We start from the raw sequence: 17,615 nt of genomic DNA, 5'->3' as shown, positions 1-17,615 counted from the left end.
ACCTTCTGGCCGGCGGGGGTTGCGGGTGCGCCTTTCCGTGTGCGTGGAAACCCAGCCACGCACCCACCCCAAACCTCGCGTCCCCGGGAAAGAGCGGGAAGGGAAAGGAGCCGTCGATTTCTCCCCCTCTCCAAAAAGAAAAAGAAAAGAAGAAAGGAGGAAGGAAGGAAGGAAGGAAGGAAGGAAGAAAGGAGCGGGGGAAGGGGGCGCATCCAAGGTTCCTGTAGTGCCCGAGAAAGCGTCGGGAAGAGAAGGGGTTTCCCCCCTTCTTTGCAGCGGCGGCGGCGAGATCCAGGATGGGCGAAGCCTCGTAGGCGGGAGAGCGCAGCGCAGGCGGAGACAGTCTTCGGGCAGCCTTGTTCTCAAGAGCCAAGGGCTGGGGGAGGGGATCCCCGCCTGGAAACCCCCCTCCCCGCTCCCTTTGCATCCGCCCCCTCCCACTCCCTCGCCTTGCCCGGGACCCCCCGTAAAGCGGCTTAATCGTTGAGGGGGGAGCAGACTGCTAGTGCCCAGCCGGGGCCCTCGCTTTCCCTCCTTTTGTACGCGCGTACACACACGTATACACACACAGACACACACACACGGACGTAGGCACCCTCGCTCTCACACTCACTCACACACACGGACGTAGGCACCATTGCTATCTCACTCACACACACAACGGACGTAGACTCTATCTCTCTCCTTTGCATTTCTCTCTTTCCATCTCTCTCTCCATCTCTCCTTCTTTCCATCTCCCGCTCCCTCTCTTTCTTTCTCAGCTCCCCTCTTCTTCCCCCGCTCCTCCTCCTCCTCCTCCTCCTCTTCTTCTTCCATCACCGCCGCCGCCTCTTCCTCCTCCTGCCGCCGCCGCTCCGCCCGAGGGAGGCCTTTCCTTCCCTCCGGAACCGATTCGCCTTCCTCCCCCGGTGGCGGGAGGGAGGGAGGGACAGCGCTCGCTCGCATTTTCCACCCTGTTCCCCCCCCCCAAACCCGGCCTCTCTCTCTCTTCCACCCCCCCCCTCTCCACCCACCCCCCTAGCTCGGCGGATCGGGGGGGGAGCAAGGCCTGGGAGCGGTGCTGGGGGTGGCCTCGGACGCAGAGACGGGGCGGGCAAAGCTGGACTCGGACCCGATGGCTCGTCCCAGGCCCCGCGAATACAAAGCCGGGGATCTGGTATTCGCCAAAATGAAAGGATACCCGCACTGGCCAGCTCGGGTGAGTACCAAGCGGGAAAGGTGGGGGGGGGATAGGGCGCCTTGCATCTGGGGAGGGGAGATGAGGGAGGGGTCGAGGGCCTGGGGAAGGACTGAACGCGGCCCCTTCCCTCCCCCCTTCAAGCCAGGCCCATCCCTTCCCCACCCCCTCCCCGTTGCCGCAAAGGGCTGGCTGCCGCTTCGCCTCTTGGTGATGGAGCCTTTGTGTCGGCAACGCGAGGATGGAGGGAGAGAAACACACACACGCACAGAAAGAGAGACAAGCCCGCCTCCATCCTTCCATTCTTCTCTCTGAATTTAACGCAACCCGCCGTTAAAATGGGATCCTTCGGCAACTGTGGGTGGGTGGGTGGGTTTCCCGGCTCTTTCTCCGATGGGATCCCCCCCTCCCCCGCGCGCACTCTCTCTCTCTCTCACACACACACACCCCTTTCTTCCTCTGGATCGTTCCCAGTGGCCTTTTCAAAGCAGCCACAAGAACCCCTTGGGTGGTTGGAATTGGGGCTGTGGGGAGGCATGGGGGTGAAAAGGGGCTGGAGAGGAGAAAAGATGGGCTGGGGGAAGGGGCGCCCATGGTTATAATTTAATCTTGCAGTTGTAGTTTTAAAAAAAGGTTGCAGAAGAGAAAAAAGCCGGACAGCTGCTGGTCAGCCTGATTGCAATGCCGGGTTTATTGTCCTTCCATCATCTCCGCCGCCAATGACACACACCCCTTAAATTCCCTGCCACCTCGCCCCCCCCCTTTCCTGGTTGGGAGAGCGGGAGAGATGGAGGAAGGGAAGAAAAAAAAAACCCTGCATTTCATCCCCTTCCCCAGGCCAGAATTTCCGAGCCTCTTCTGAAAGGCCTATCTGGTTGAAGAGAGGGCTGCCCTTTAGATCCATCTAGGTCTCCTGAAGAAGATAGAGAGCTAGATAGATCTCTTGGGGGGGGGGGGGCAGAAGCTTTCCTGGCCTGTTCTTTAGCTCCAAGTGGCCTAAAATCCTGGAAGTTTGAGGTTGGGAATGGATGCCCTGCCTACAAAATGGGCAGAACAGGAACAAATGGGGCTTGGCAAGGCTTTGAAGCCAAGAGGCCTAGTTGATGCCTCAAGATTTGGCCGTGGTTCCCTTTACACAGGTAGCCCTCCAATTACGACAATGGAGCTGGAGATTTTGATGTTGCTAAGTCAGATGTTGGTGAATTTCATTTTCTTAGGTAGGGCCCAGGGTTCAAGTCTAGAATAGAATAGAATAGAATTCTTTATTGGCCAAGTGTGATTGGACACACAAGGAATTTGTCTTTGGTGCATATGCTCTCAATGTACGTAAAAAAAAATAGAATGCATTCATCAAGAATCATAAGATACAACACTTAGTGCAGTGTTTCTCAACCTTGGCGACTTTAAGTCCTATGAACTTCAACTCCCAGAATCCCACAGCCAGCATAGCTGGCTGGGGAATTCTGGGAGTTGAAGTCCACAGGACTTAAAATCACCAAGGTTGAGAAACACTGACTTAGTGAGAGTTAAGGTTACTAATAAGCAATCAAATTATACTAGGAAACAAATAAAACAATATAACATGTAAAGATATAAGCAACAGGGTTATAGTCATAAGTGGAAAGAGATAGGTACTAGGAAGGAAGAGAAGAAGAATAGTAATACAGCCTTAGTAGATAATTTGACAATGTTGTGGGGATTATTTGTTTAGCAGAGTGATGGCATTCAGCGGGGAAACTGTCCTTGTATCTAGTTGTTCTGGTGTGCAGTGCTCTTTAGTGTCGTTGTTGAGGGTAGGAGTTGAAACAATTTATGTCCAGGATGTGAAGGGCCTGTAGATATTTTCGCAGCCCTCTTTTTGATTCGTGCAGTCCTCGATGGAAGGCAGGCTGGTAGTAATTGTTTCTTCTGCAGTTCTGATTATCCTCTGAAGTCTTGTTGGGTTGCAGAGCCAAACCAGACAGTTATGGAGGTGCAGAAGATGACAGACTCAATAGAAGAGAAAGATGTTGTTTGTATTTGTTTTGGGAAACTAAAACAAGCCAGAAGGCAAATCAAGTAGCACTGTTCTTCAGAAGTAGGGCTCACAAAGAGAATCTTTGACTTATGACCACAATGATGCCCAGAATGTATGTTGCCAAGTGCGACATTAGTTAAGTGAGTTTTGCCCCGTTTTACTACCTTGCTTGCCACAGCTCTTCAGTGAATCGCTGCCATTGTTCAGTCAGTAACTTGGTTGTTAAGTGAATCTGGCTTCTTCACTATGGATTTCGTTGGTCAGAAGGTCACAAATGGGGATCACAGGACCCCGGGACTCTCCAACCGTCATAAATAGGAGTCAGAATGTCTGAATGTTGATCGCATGGACATAGAGGGTGCCGCCATGGTCATAAGTGTGAAAAAATGGGCCAGGTTGCTTCCCCCCCCCAGTGCTGTTGTAACTTCGGGCCACTAAATGAACTGTTGTAAGCCAAGGACTGCCTGTAGTGAATGTAGAAGATCTGAGAAAGTAGGGTAATAAAATGCATTTGATTGGAGCCAACCAGTTGTTGAGAAGTTTGCATTAAATCCCCCCTCCTGGCTTCTAATATGCAGGGATTTTGAACCCCAGGCCCTGAGCGTGGACTCTGTCCGTCCGGCCTTCTGTATCGGCAGTGCCAGTACCGATAGTTCCTGACTTACAATCATTCATTTAGTGTCGGTTACAACAGTACCAAAAAAAGTGACTTATGACTCTTCCTTCCACGTACAACCGTCACAGTCAAATGCTTAACATCTGCGTGTTTGGCAACCAACATTCTTTTTTTTTTTTAAGTTGCTGGGTCATCTGATGACCATCTTCTGACAAGCCAAGTCAATCAAGACAGAAGGATGTGCGTGATTCACTAAACTGGTGATTCACTTAACAACCATGGCTTTTTTTTTTTTTAAAGGTCATGGTATGGACTATAACTCACATATAACTCACATAATGACCCCACGCACACACACTTTGCTTAGCAATGGAAATTCTGGTCCCAATTGGGGTTGGTCATACGTCAAAGAACGACTACCTGTATTATTTTTTGCTTGCCACTGAAACCAGGAGGAACATCAATTACCCTTCTGCTGCAGAGGCCCCCTCGGCTGTTCATGTTTGGAAGGCTTTGTGGTAGAGCATCCTTGGTGGATGTAGGTACAAGAGACGGTCCCTCTTCTCTAAGAGTGTGGCTTTGTGGTAGAAGATCCTTGGTGGATGTAGGTACAAGAGAAGGTGCTTCCTCTCTAAGAGTGTGGCTTTGTAGTAGAGCATCCTTTCTGGATGTAGATACAAGAGAAGGTTCTTCTCTAAGTGTGTGGCTTTGTGGTAGAGCATCCTTGGTGGTTGTAGGCAAAAGAGATGTCTCTCTTCTCTAAGAGTGTGGCCTTGTGATAGAGCATCCTTGCTGGATGTAGATACAAGAGAAGGTTCTTCTTCTCTAAGACTGTGGCTTTGTGGTAGAACATCCTTGCTGGATGTAGATACAAGAGAAGATTCTTCTTCTCTAAGACTGTGGCTTTGTGGTAGAGCATCCTTGCTGGATGTAGATACAAGAGAAGGTTCTCTAAAACTGTGGCTTTGTGGTAGAGCATCCTTGCTGGATGTAGATACAAGAGAAGGTTCTTCTCTAAGTGTGTAGCTTTGTGGTAGAGCATCCTTGGTGGTTGTAGGCAAAAGAGATGGTCCCTCTTCTCTAAGTGTGTGGCTTTGTGGTAGAGCATCCTTGGTGGTTGTAGGCAAAAGAGATGTCTCTCTTCTCTAAGAGTGTGGCCTTGTGATAGAGCATCCTTGCTGGATGTAGATACAAGAGAAGGTTCTTCTTCTCTAAGACTGTGGCTTTGTGGTAGAACATCCTTGCTGGATGTAGATACAAGAGAAGATTCTTCTTCTCTAAGACTGTGGCTTTGTGGTAGAGCATCCTTGCTGGATGTAGATACAAGAGAAGGTTCTTCTCTAAGTGTGTAGCTTTGTGGTAGAGCATCCTTGGTGGTTGTAGGCAAAAGAGATGGTCCCTCTTCTCTAAGAGTGTGGCCTTGTGGTAGAGCATCCTTGGTGGTTGTAGGCACAAGAGACAATCCCTCTTTTCTGAGACTGTGGCTTTGTGGTAGAGCATCCTTGGTGGATGTAGGTACAAGAAAAGGTTCTTTTTTCTCTAAGTGTGTGGCTTTGTGATAGAGCATCCTTGGTGGTTGTAGGCAAAAGAGATGGTCCCTCTTATCTAAGTGTGTGGCCTTGTGGTAGAGCATCCTTGGTTGGTTGTAGGCACAAGAAAACCTCCCTTATTTCTTAAGAGCGTGGCCAATTCGAAGAGGCAACTGAAGAATAGCAAATGTGCTTATGTGGCCTTTACTTGTGGAAGAAAGAAATGGGTCATTGCACATTTAGATTTATATAGTTGATCTTCATAGGCCCACAACCTACAAGATTTGCAGATTTGTCTTTGGTTACTATATACAAATCTAGAGTAATCTCTGCCTCCATCTCTTGGAGGGGAGGAGAAGATGTGAATAGAGTGTACATCCACTTAAGGTGGCTTTATTGAAGTGGCAAAGTTTCTGTGTGTTGGAGGCAGGGCAGGTTTTTTTGACTTTGGAGGAGAATGTAGGGCACATCCAGAAAATATCTAGATCCCTAGTGAAGGTCTTCAACTTATATGTTGAACAGTGAAAAATGTGAAGGTATAACACAACAACAAATGCTCACTAAGACACATGGTTGCTTTGAGGAAGGACTATAAACCTGTGGTAGAACATGTTCAAAGGGCCATCTTCAAGCCTTCTCTGTTGAAAGGATCCAACTTGGACTAGATTCTGTAGGAGAGATCTCGCTCTACCTGAAATATAGGAATGATGTTGCTAGAGAGCAGTATAGTCCAAACATTTTGACATCATACAAGATCGTGTCCTGTATTCTATCCGACCTCTTAGTTACTTTCAGCTGCATGCAGTTAGGGATGGATGGATCGAAGTTGGGTTCAACATCAGATCTTGCCTAACATACATCCTTTGGTTCTCCTTACTTGAACAGAATTCCAAATGCAATTATTTATAACTGCCTTCTCCAATCTGAAGCATCCATGGAAATTTACATAGCAACTAAAATTCCCTCCAGGGTTGACTGTTGTATCTCCACACCTCAAAAAAAGAAAGAAAGAAATAGGTTGGAAAGTTGACTTCACAAGCTTGTTCTTCATGGTTCTGGAAGACTTTTGAGATCCTAGTAAGGTGTAGCTTTGGAATCAGTTGGAGCTATCACAGGTTGGATTTTAAAAGATTCCCTCCCCCCAAAAATGACAGTGACTCAATTCCAGGACTGTCCTTAATATAAAAGGCACTGCCGTCCATCAGACATCCTTGGAGAAGTATCTTGTCCTCTTTTTCCCAACTTGGTCCCTTTGAGATGTTTCGTTTGCACTTCCAAAAACAGCCAGACAGCTCCCATATATCTGGGGTTTTTTTCTCTGTGTGTTACCTGGTTACTATATCTGATGTCAGCAAAAGTACTGGAACCTTGATACTATTCTCTCCCATAATAAAGAATACAATAGCACATGTGTTTTAAACCTTTCTGTCTTTATCCTATTCCTGTGTTGAATCGCTCAAGGAATGGGGAGGGGATATCAGAATAACACGCAGCATATCTCTTATGGGGGCAGGGCTTCAATTTTGTGGGTGCAGCTGTCATCCAAAGAACTTTGTGGCATAGAGCAAGGCAACTTTAAGACTTGTGGACTTATTTAAATTTAGAATATTTTGCATAAAATGAAGTCATAATAGTTATAGTCAAATAAGTCATTAACGATGATAATAATGTACACATATATACTAGATTGATAGTATGAAATTTTATATAATTTGTAAGTGAGGACTATGGAGAGGATGCACAAAAGTTTTGTAACCAAAGATAAACAATTTTATAAAATATGGGACTTATCAATGGACTTATCAAAAAAAAAATATGGAAGTGAAATAGGCTAGAGAATTTTATAAAAATGTATCACTACGGGATGGATTTAGGATGATGTAAAGAAATGCCATTATATAAATGTATTCAAAATTTAGAATATCTCACATAAAATGAAGTAATAATAGTTATAGTCAAATGTTTAACAATGATAATAATTGTATACATATATATCAGATTGATAATTCGAGATTCTATATAAATTGTAAGTGAAGACTATGGTGACGATGCACAAAGCTTTTGTAACCAAGCGACACACTGTACGAAACTGGAAGATGGTTTTATGTTTGTCTGTGCTTGTTTGTTTAAAAATTATATATATATATGTGTGTGTGTGTGTGTTGTTGTATTTGTGCTGATAAATAAATAAAGGGAGACTAGTACAGATCTATTTCAAGCTATTTAGCTCTCATCAGCTAGCCATACCCTTACTGGGATTTGAACCTGGGCTATATTACATACTAGGCAGACATCTTAGCCATTAGGCCACAGGCTCTTATCCATTATCAGCGAAGCCAGGGTGAAAGGTATCTATTAGATTTTTACAACCCCTGGTATGCCCAAATATGGGAGGAAGATCACTACTTCCATTCTCTGTCCTTCGGCTCGTCACAAGAGACCATCCAGACAGAAACCCAATATTTTTACTGTTGCCTTTTTGTTACATTTTGTTATATTTGTTATATTTTGTTTATATATATATAAATATATATATATATATATATATATATATATATATATATATATACATACATACATACATACATATATATATACATATACACATACATATATATATATATATATATGATAAGGGAGGAGAGCCTGTGGCTTAGTGGTTAACACATCTGCCTAATATGTAATATAGCCCAGGTTCGAATCCCAGTAATGGTATGGCTAGCTGATGAGAGCTAAATAGCTTGAAATAGATCTATACTAGTCTCCCTTTATTTATTTATCAGCACAAATACAACATACATACATACATACATACATACATACATACATACATACATACATACATACATAAATACGACTTGTGGACTTCAACTCCCAGAATTGCCCAGCCAGCCATGCTCACTAGGGAATTTTGGGAGTTGAAGTCCACAAGTCTTAAAAGTTGCCAAGTTTGGAGACCCTTGTATGGAGTCTGGTTATTTGAGCGACCACCTTTCTCCCATAGTATCTGGTTTGGATTTGGTCTAGTAGGGTTGGCCTACCAGACCAAGGTGGGTTCCTTCAATGGGAAGGATATCTATTGAGACCCTGGAATGATAATTTTTTCTGTAGTAATGCCTGCCCTATAGAATGAGGTGCCCCCTGAGACCTCTGCCCTATGGTGTTTTAAAGGTGTTGGAAGACATGACTCTTCTCCTGAGCTTCTAACAAGAGTGAGTAAAAAAACCCTGGGATTCTATTCCACTCCAGGTTTTTTTTTTAATCATCTTGCTATTTTTGTTCCTTATTTTGGATCTGATTTTAAAACATTGTTTACTTGGGAGCTACCCAGAGTTGTCGGAAGTTGGACGAACCTACAAATTTAATAATAAATACATCTTGATTTTGTGTGTGTGTGTGTGTATTTATATATTTATACACCTCTCCATCCTGTGCTCTTGCCAGAGTAAATGATTTGATATGCTTTGAAGATGCCTCTTGCCTCTGTGTTCTAGTTGCTAAGGAGGGTTGTTGCATTTGTAACCTCTCTAGAAATGCAGTAACAAACCTCTTTTGGGCTCCTCTGTAAGTTCTCAGTGTGATAAATAAAGTCCATGAAGTTAAATTTTCAAGCCTTAGCTCAACTCAGCTGGAAATTTGTCCTTGTACTTTAGATCAGCTCCTCTCTTCAAGTATTGGCTTCCCAATTTATACGTGGATTTCTTTCATTTTATTTTCGGGGCTGCCAAAGGAGACCGAGTTAAGATTCTGTTTAAAAAAAATATCTTTGGCCTAAAGGGTACAATTGTAAGGGGTGGGGAAGGAGAAAGAAGGGGGGGGAACACTATGCGTTTGGCAACCGTCGCAACGTTCTTCTAATGATGAATCTGGAAGAAACAATTCAGGAGGGAAAGAAGATGACAGAGGTGGACTTCAAGCCAAACCAAGGTCGCCAGGAATCAAACCACAGTAGAGAGAGAGACCCAGATTGACCTTCCAGCCTCAACCCTACCCAGGTCCAAGGACGGTAGCTGGAATAAACTGAAAGCAAAATCCTTTTGTAAGCCACTTTGTGCCCCTGGAGAAAAGATGTGATATAAATCTACTCCCGCCTTTGGCTGTCATATGAGGGAAGAACCTTGGCCGATGCTATTCATTGTGTTCAACTGGGGAAGGTTATTACAAAGATATCGCAGCTGGTTCTTTGAATGATGAGAAAGATTCTTATGAGCATTTCTTTTGAAACTGCTGGCCATCGTGGTTGAGAATGTGGATAGTTTCATGCCTATCTGGAGGGCAAAGATTGGCAAAGCCTCCTTTAAAGTTCATCCTTGACTTACAACCATCCGTTTAGCGACGGTTGAAAGCTACACTAGCACTGAAAAGAATGACGTGACTATTTTTCACACTTACTGTTCTGACTGAGGCTACCCGAGAGCATGAAGCAAACTCCTGGTCCTGACAAAAAACCCTTTGATTAATTGACTGTGAATTCTGCTCCTTCACATCCAGCAAAGTCTTTCAAGGGAGGATTTACAGTCACAGACCTTATCTGGCTTGGAGAGCTGCCAGACCGATATCTGGCAAGGAGTCTCGGAGAGTCACGAACCAATTGAGCGAGCTAATTGTCTCCTGCAAACTCCTCTCCCCTTTTGCTTCTCTTTTATGTCCTCTGGGAGGGGCCATTCATCGTCCACCCATGGCCTTCCTCCCAAGTCAACCCCTGTTCTTTAGCTGTTCCCTTCATCTGGCAACTCTGCACATGCACACATTGGGAACAGGCTCCAGCTGTTCTTCTGCCTCACTGATGTCTGACTCTGAAGGCAGCTGATAACTGGCATACGGCTCTGGCCCCCTCTCTGCCTCCGACACAGAGCCCTCATCAGAGCCTTCCCCAGACTCCAGGACTGGCCCTTGTTCCTCCCCAACCTCCTCACTGTCCGAATCCACTGGTGGGCCGCAACACTTATGCCTATCCCCATGATCATGTGATCAAAATCCAGACGCTTAGCAACTGGTTCCTATTTATGGCAGTTGCAGTTTCCCAGAGTCACGTTATCCCCTTTTGCAACCTTCTAATAAGCAAAGTCGAGGTGGCGCAGTGGTTAGAGTGCAGCACTGCAGGCTACTTCAGCTGACTGCAGTTCAGCAGTTCGGCTGTTCAAATCTCACCGGCTCAGGGTTGACTCAGCCTTCCATCCTTCTGAGGTGGGTAAAATGAGGACCCGGATTGTTGTTGGGGGCAATATGCTGACTCTGTAAACCGCTTAGAGAGGGCTGAAAGCCCTATGAAGCGGTATATAAGTCTAACTGCTATTGCTATTGCTAAAGTCAAGAGGGAAGCCAGATTAGCTTAACAAGTGCAGCGATTCACTTAACAACGGTGACATGTAAGGTCATAAAATGGAGCAAAACTCACTTAATAAATGCCTCACTTTGCAATAGAAATTTTGGGATCTAAATCAAGGGCTACCTCTATGTGTTGAAAGAGGGACCATTATGTTAAGGTGGAAATATATATTTCTTTCCTACCAGAAGGGTCTTACGTTCAGCCTCAGCTACTCCAGGTAGTAGCGGGACAATGAAACCCTGAAAATCAGCTTCCAGTGTCAACAGTCCATTGTTGATGGATCGAGAGTAGAAAGTTCATTTTGGTCCCCTTAATGCAGTGTTTCTCAACCTTGGCAACTTGAAGATGTCTGGACTTCAAGTCCCAGAATTCCCCAGCCAGCAAATGCTGGCTGGGGAATTCTGGGAGTTGAAGTCCAGACATCTTCAAGTTGCCAAGGTTGAGAAACACTGCCTTAATGGCTTTTATGTATAATTATATCCCTTTGAACTATTCACTACAATTCAGTCTAATTCTGCCCTTGAGTGGACTTTGATCTTATAAGCTTGATCATAATTCTGCTGGCAGTGATGGAACCAAACTAAATGCGTCTTCGCAGACGGAAGAGTTTCGATACTTTATTTTTTTTCTAAATTGCAGCTGAATGGGCAAAGCTACGGACCAACTTATCTGTCAAGCCAAATGATCGTCTGTAATAACCGCTTTTGTTTCGGGTGTTTGCCTATGCCTTTCCTGTCCAAACCTTCTAAACAAACCTACAGCAGCTGAAAATGTTCTCCCTTCGCTGAGTTTCAAGTATGAGAATTGCTCCTTTTTTAACCGTGTCAATAATTGCTGCGTGGCAATCTGGTGCCCTTGTCATATGGGAGAAGAGCTTTCCCCAAATCTTGACCACAAGTGGTCTTGAGTTGGATGTGAAGTCTAACAATCCTGGAAAGGGAAAGGAAAGGAGGATGGAAGGGAGAGAAAGGAAGGAGAGAGGGTAGGAAGGGAAAGAGGAAGAGTAGGAGTAAGGGAGAGGTAAGGGAAGAAGGAAGGGGAAGGAGAGGAGGAAGGAAGGAAGTAGAGAAGGGAGAGAGGGTGAAAAGAAAGGTAAGGAGAGGAGGGAGGAAGGGAGAGAAAGAGAAGGAGAGAGGGTAGGAAGGGGGAGAGAGAGGGTAGGAGTAGGGGAGAGGGAAGGGAAGAAAGAAGGGAAAGGAGAGGAGGAAGGAAGAAAGTAGAGAAGGGAGGGAGGGAGAAAAGAAAGGGAAAATAAGGTGGTGTTACAACAGAAGGAAAGGATGGTAAACAAAGCAACCCAAACTGTATATTATAACCTATTAAATGAAATAATAAATGTATAAGAATGATAAATGTTAAAACACTTGTAACCAAACGACATGCTATATGTGATGATGGGGGTTTTTTTATGTGTTTTTTTTTAATTGTGTGTATGTGTTGTCTATGTAATAAAAATAATATATATATATATATAAAAAAACCAATCCTGGAACAATCCTGAGCTTAGATTTCAGAACAACAAGATTCCAGATGCTATCCAATACGTTGACTCTTAAAAAACACACTGAGATGTTTCAGTCTGTTTTTAAGAACCAGCGCATTGGGTAGGATTGTGAATGCTGGTGTGAACTCACCCATCTTTTTGAAAGGCTTTCTGGCAAGCAAATAAAAAATCCATTCATCTTATACCCGCACAGCCATCACCCAGCAGAAGAGAGTCTAGTGTTATCAGCTGTAACAAATTGTGATTTTATGCAAACATATTCCCCTTAATCTTTATGTATAGCAAATTGGAACATCAGTTCTTTGTTTATACAATGCCACCAATAGAAGCAATATTAAAAACATGGTTGTACTGATATTCATGTTAAGCCCTTTTTCCTAAGATATTTATTGTCAGGGGTGAGACGGAGAGATTTTAGATTGCCTTTCTGAAGCATTAGGATTACAGTCCAGCGTCCTACCATCAGGAGCGATGGAGTGGTATCTTCTTCCATGTCATGTCTTTAGATATTGGAAGCTTACAATCATAAGAGTCTTAGTTTCTCAAGATTAAACATATCAATTTCTTTTGATCACTCCTAGTTAATTTTCAGTCCTGTGGTCCTTTCTGAACTCTTAACTCAGTAGAATGATATTCTGGACCGCTAGTAGCCAATAGAGCTGGTGGCAGATTCGGACAGTGAGGAGGTTGGGAAGGAACATGGGCCGGTCCTGGAATCTGTGGAAGGCTCGGATGAGGGCTCTGCATCAGAGGCAGAGAGGGGGCCAGAGCCGTATGCCAGTTAGGGTTAGGGTCTTGACCAATTCCTGTCTTAAAGCTTTGGATCATGTTTGTCCCTAGGGGCAGTTTTGCCAGGATTCGCCTGCGTTTCATATCATGACAAAACTTATAGCAATAGCAATAGCAGTTAGACTTATATACCGCTTCATAGGGCTTTCAGCCCTCTCTAAGCAGTTTACAGAGTCAGCATATTGCCCCCAACAACAATCCAGGTCCTCATTTTACCCACCTGGGAAGGATGGAAGGCTGAGTCAACCCTGAGCTAGTGAGATTTGAACAGCCGAACTGCAGAACTGCAGTCAGCTGAAGTAGCCTGCAGTGCTGCATTTAACCACTGCGCCACCTTGGCTCTTACAACTTCCCCCTGTCTGAGTTTATGTTTTCCCCTTAAGCCCGTAATGGCCAACCTATGCCATGCCTGCCACAGGTGGCACATGGAGCCATTTCTGAGGGCACGCAAGGTGTTGCCCTATCAGCTCCAGCGCACATGTGTGTGCTGATTTTTGGCTGTTTTTCGCCCTCCAGAGGCTTCCCTGAAGCCTCCGGAGGGCAAAAAAACAGCCCATGCGCAAACCAGAAGTTTGGGAATGGACTTCCGGTTTACATGTTGGGCTATTTTTCACCCTCCCCAGGCTCCTAGAAAGCCTCTGGAGCCTGGGGAGGGCAAAAAAACGAACCTATCGGGCCCGACGGAATTCGGAAATAACAATAGCAATAGCAGTTAGACTTATATACCGCTTCATAGGGCTTTCAGCCCTCTCTAAGCGGTTTACAGAGTCAGCATATTGCCCCCAACAACAATCTGGGTCCTCATTTTACCCACCTCGGAAGGATGGAAGGCTGAGTCAACCTTGAGCCGGTGAGATTTGAACAGCCGAACTGCAGAACTGCAGTCAGCTGAAGTAGCCTGCAGTGCTGCATTTAACCACTGCGCCACCTCGGCTCTGGAAAATGGACTGTTTCCAGCCTCCGGGGGGTGGGGGGAGGCCATTTTCGCCTTCCTTAGTCTCATAGAAAGCCATGCATGCATGCATGCACGGAGCAGCGGGAGGGAGGTGATGCGTGTGTGCATGCATGGGGGCATGGAGTTGGAGGGGGCATTAAATTATGGGAGTGGGCATGCGAGCATGCACCTGCTTTTGACACCCAAGGCGAAAAAGTTTTGCCATCACTGCCCTAAGCCATAACTTTGTTTCTTTGCCATAGCCATATTGCAAGAAGTCAGCCATGATAGTCCATAACTGCAGTCGATTCAGTAAGTCGTGCTTCAACCAAAGGGCAAATCAAAGATTTGAGTCCTTGATTCAGAGCACAGCTGTAATAGCTTAGGTATGATTTCTGTCCCGTTTTGGTCTGTGCTGTTTAATGGTTTTTTTGGCATTTTAGTAGTAGGAATATGCTGCCTTCTCTTTTCTAAAGTTAAAGCGGTTACTTAATTTTGCTCCAATTTGTAGGGCAGAAGTTCAGAGCAACTGCTTAAACACGCAAATGGAAGAGCAATTTTGAGAAGCCTTTTCTGGACCGTAGCCCAGAGAACAACTGGTTAGAAATCTTGGAAAGTGTTCTCTCCTGATCTTAGAGGCACTTCTAAAGGAGCCTGATTTCTTCCAGATATTTTGGACATTGGTCTCTTGCTATAGGCCAAGCTATTTGGGGGGGGGGGGAGGCTGATGGGAAATTGAATTCCAAACCATCAGGTTGCCCGTAATGCATCCACTTTCCCCCAAAGACAGAAGGACTAGTCTAAACTAATCGAGGAGAGAAGCAAACTAGAACTAAGGAGAAATTTCCTCACAGTGAGAACAATTAATCAGTGGAACAACTTTCCTCCAGAAGTTGTGAATGCCCCAACACTGGAAGTCTTTAAGAAGATGTTGGATAGCCATTTGTCTGAAACGGTATAGGGTTTCCTGCCTAGGCAGGGGGTTGGACTAGAAGACCTCCAAGGTCCCTTCCAACTTTGCTATTGTATTGTATTATCCGCTGATGAAGAAGAGCTGAGACTCAGTGCACTTTCCTGAGAAGGAGAACAATGAATCAGTGGAACGGCTTCCCTCCAGAAGATGAAGTGGGTGCTCCATCACTGGAGGTTTTCAAGAAGAGATGGGACAACTGTTTCTCTGGAATAGTCTAGCACTGTGATGGTGAATCCTCTCTGTGAGCACATGCGCCATCACCAGATACTCTTCTGGTTTCTGGTGCGCACATACGCACATCGCCAGCTGGTCTTCACGGGCGCCAGGGAGCTGGAAAACAGCCAAAAAACAGGCCGTTTTTTTTGGTCCGTGTTGAGACCAGTTTTGGGGTCAAAAGTGGCCTGAAAAATGGATTGAAATGACCTGAAAAACAGCCTAAAAACAGCCTGGAAAATGTCCAAAAGACCAGGCCATTTTTCAGATAATTTTCAGGCTGTTTTTCAACAACTGATTTCAGGCTGTTTTGAGGGCATTTTCAGGTTGTTTGGGGGCTGTTTTTCAGGCAAAACAGCCTGAAAACGGTCCGAAAAACAGACTGAAAACAGCCCCCCAAAATGGCTAAAACAGCAAAAAAACTTAGAACTGAGGAGGAATTTCCTGACAGTGAGAATAATTAATCAGTGGAACAGCTTCCCTCCAGAAGTTGTGAATGCCCCAACACTGGAAGTCTTTAAGAAGATGTTGGATAGCCATTTGTCTGAAACGGTATAGGGTTTCCTGCCTAGGCAGGGGGTTGGACTAGAAGACCTCCAAGGTCCCTTCCAACTCTGCTATTGTATTGTATTGTATTATCCGCTGATGAAGAAGAGCTAAATGGCTAAAACAGCAAAAAAAACCAGGCATGTGGGCACCTGTTAGCTGGTCTTTGGGTTTCCAGTGGTCCAGCATGCATGCATGGGTATTCCGGTTTGGACACTTGGTGCTGAAAAGGTTCCCCATCTTTGGTATAAGGTTTCCTGCTTAAAATGGGGTTGAACTAGAACAGTGGCCCCCAACCAGGGACTGGTTCCATGGAGAAAGGGTTTTCTCCAGACTGGAGGGGGCATGGTTTTGTGTGCCGCCTGCACCCTGTGAATGAAACTTCACTTGTTTGTAACCTATTGTGGTGAATTCGGCTCCTGCTACCACACTCCTTGATCTAATGGCCTTTTCTCTTGGTCTCGTGAAAGCCAAGAGCAACAAGGCTTGGGTTATATGCTTGCCTTGAAATAAAAAATGTTGGCAAGGCATCTAATAGTTAGCCACTTAGCAGTAAAGATTGGAATACACGTAAAAATCTCTAGAAACTAGGACAGTTGAGGAGTTTCAAGGACAAACATTAGACTGTAAAGCATTCGGAGTCAAATCAACCAAAAGAGAGTTCTGTGAAACGTAGAAGGGAAGTGAGATAGAATTTTATTTGGGTTTTTTTAGGCCGCCTGTGCCTGCATTACTGGGTGTTATAAACTTTTTTTGCAATTTTTTTTATTTTTAAACATAAAAAACAACATAAAAAATTCTCATCCATACATACTGTAGAAAGTTGGTTACAAAAGGTTTTCATGCATCTCTTCCACAGTCATCAAGCATAATTCATATTAACTCAAGTATTTTAACTCAAATATTTATGCATGTTACTCTTATATCTCCATTTATGTTTGACTATAATTATTTAAACGTCCTTCATCATAAAATATACTGAAATTTAATACATAACCACATACTGGCATTTCATTTCATATTTCTAAAACCCTCCAATAACACTGAATCCTTATGTCCTGTTCTAGCTCAACATCCATAATATTTAATAACAGACTTTTCTAATCCTCCTTTATAAAATCGCTGTTGGCGGTTTTCATCTAGTTTCCTTATATTATACTCATGGGGTTTTCGTAAAGTTTTGAATGAGTCAGATTTGTTTGCAGGGAATAAAATTTTGAATATTCATATATAGATAGCTGTGGGACACGGTGGCTGAGTGGCTTGAGCTTGTCGATCAGAAAGGTGGACTGTTTCACAGTTCGAATCCCTAGCGCTGCATAATGGAGTGAGCTCCCATTACTTGTCCCAGCTTCTACCCACTTAGCAGTTTGAAAGCACATAAAAATGCAAGTAGAAAAATAGGAACGACCTTTGGTGGAAAGGTAACAGTGCTCCGTGTGCCTTCGGCATTTAGTCATGCCGGCCACATAACCACAGAGACGTCTTCGGACAGCGCTGGCTCTTCGGCTTTGAAACGGAGATGAGCACCGCCCCCTAGAGTCGGGAACGACTAGTACATATGTGCAAACCTTTACCTTTATAGAGATAGCATGGCCTTGGCTGGCTTTACAAGACAGAATCTAACAGATTGGGGAGAAGGCTATGATAGGTTCCCAGAAATTAAAATTCCAGTGCTGTAAATTCTGGTGTTGTATTTGTTCTTTTTAAAGGTCTTTTTAAGCTTTTTAAAAACTTGTTCAGAGAATAAATGTCCAGTGTTGCTGTCAGAATAAATAAATAGCAATAGCAATAGCAGTTCGACTTATATACCGCTTCATAGGGCTTTCAGCCCTCTCTAAGCGGTTTACAGAGTCAGCATATCGCCCCCACAGTCCGGGTCCTCATTTCACCCACCTCGGAAGGATGGAAGGCTGAGTCAACCTTGAGCCGGTGAGATTAGAACCGCTGAACTGCAGATAACAGTCAGGTGAAGTGGCCTGCAGTAC

The 17,615-nt window shown here is 44.7% G+C and overlaps 1 protein-coding gene across 1 annotated transcript in view; it reads left to right on the top strand.

Annotated features, from left to right (window-relative positions):
• The first annotated feature begins 850 nt into the window (after positions 1-850).
• The window catches only part of HDGFL3 (HDGF like 3), a 51,108-nt gene continuing 34,343 nt past the window's right edge, over positions 851-17,615 (top strand). The window contains exon 1 of the mRNA XM_032233729.1: positions 851-1,198. Coding sequence (XP_032089620.1) covers positions 1,115-1,198 — 84 coding nt within the window. The 5' untranslated portion in view covers positions 851-1,114. The remainder of the gene's footprint in view (positions 1,199-17,615) is intronic.

Source organism: Thamnophis elegans, chromosome 16 (assembly GCF_009769535.1).
Source record: "Thamnophis elegans isolate rThaEle1 chromosome 16, rThaEle1.pri, whole genome shotgun sequence".
In the NCBI taxonomy this organism is placed as follows: domain Eukaryota; kingdom Metazoa; phylum Chordata; class Lepidosauria; order Squamata; family Colubridae; genus Thamnophis; species Thamnophis elegans.
The sequence above is the reverse complement of the archived record's forward strand: the minus strand, read 5'-3'. Positions and strand labels throughout refer to the sequence as shown.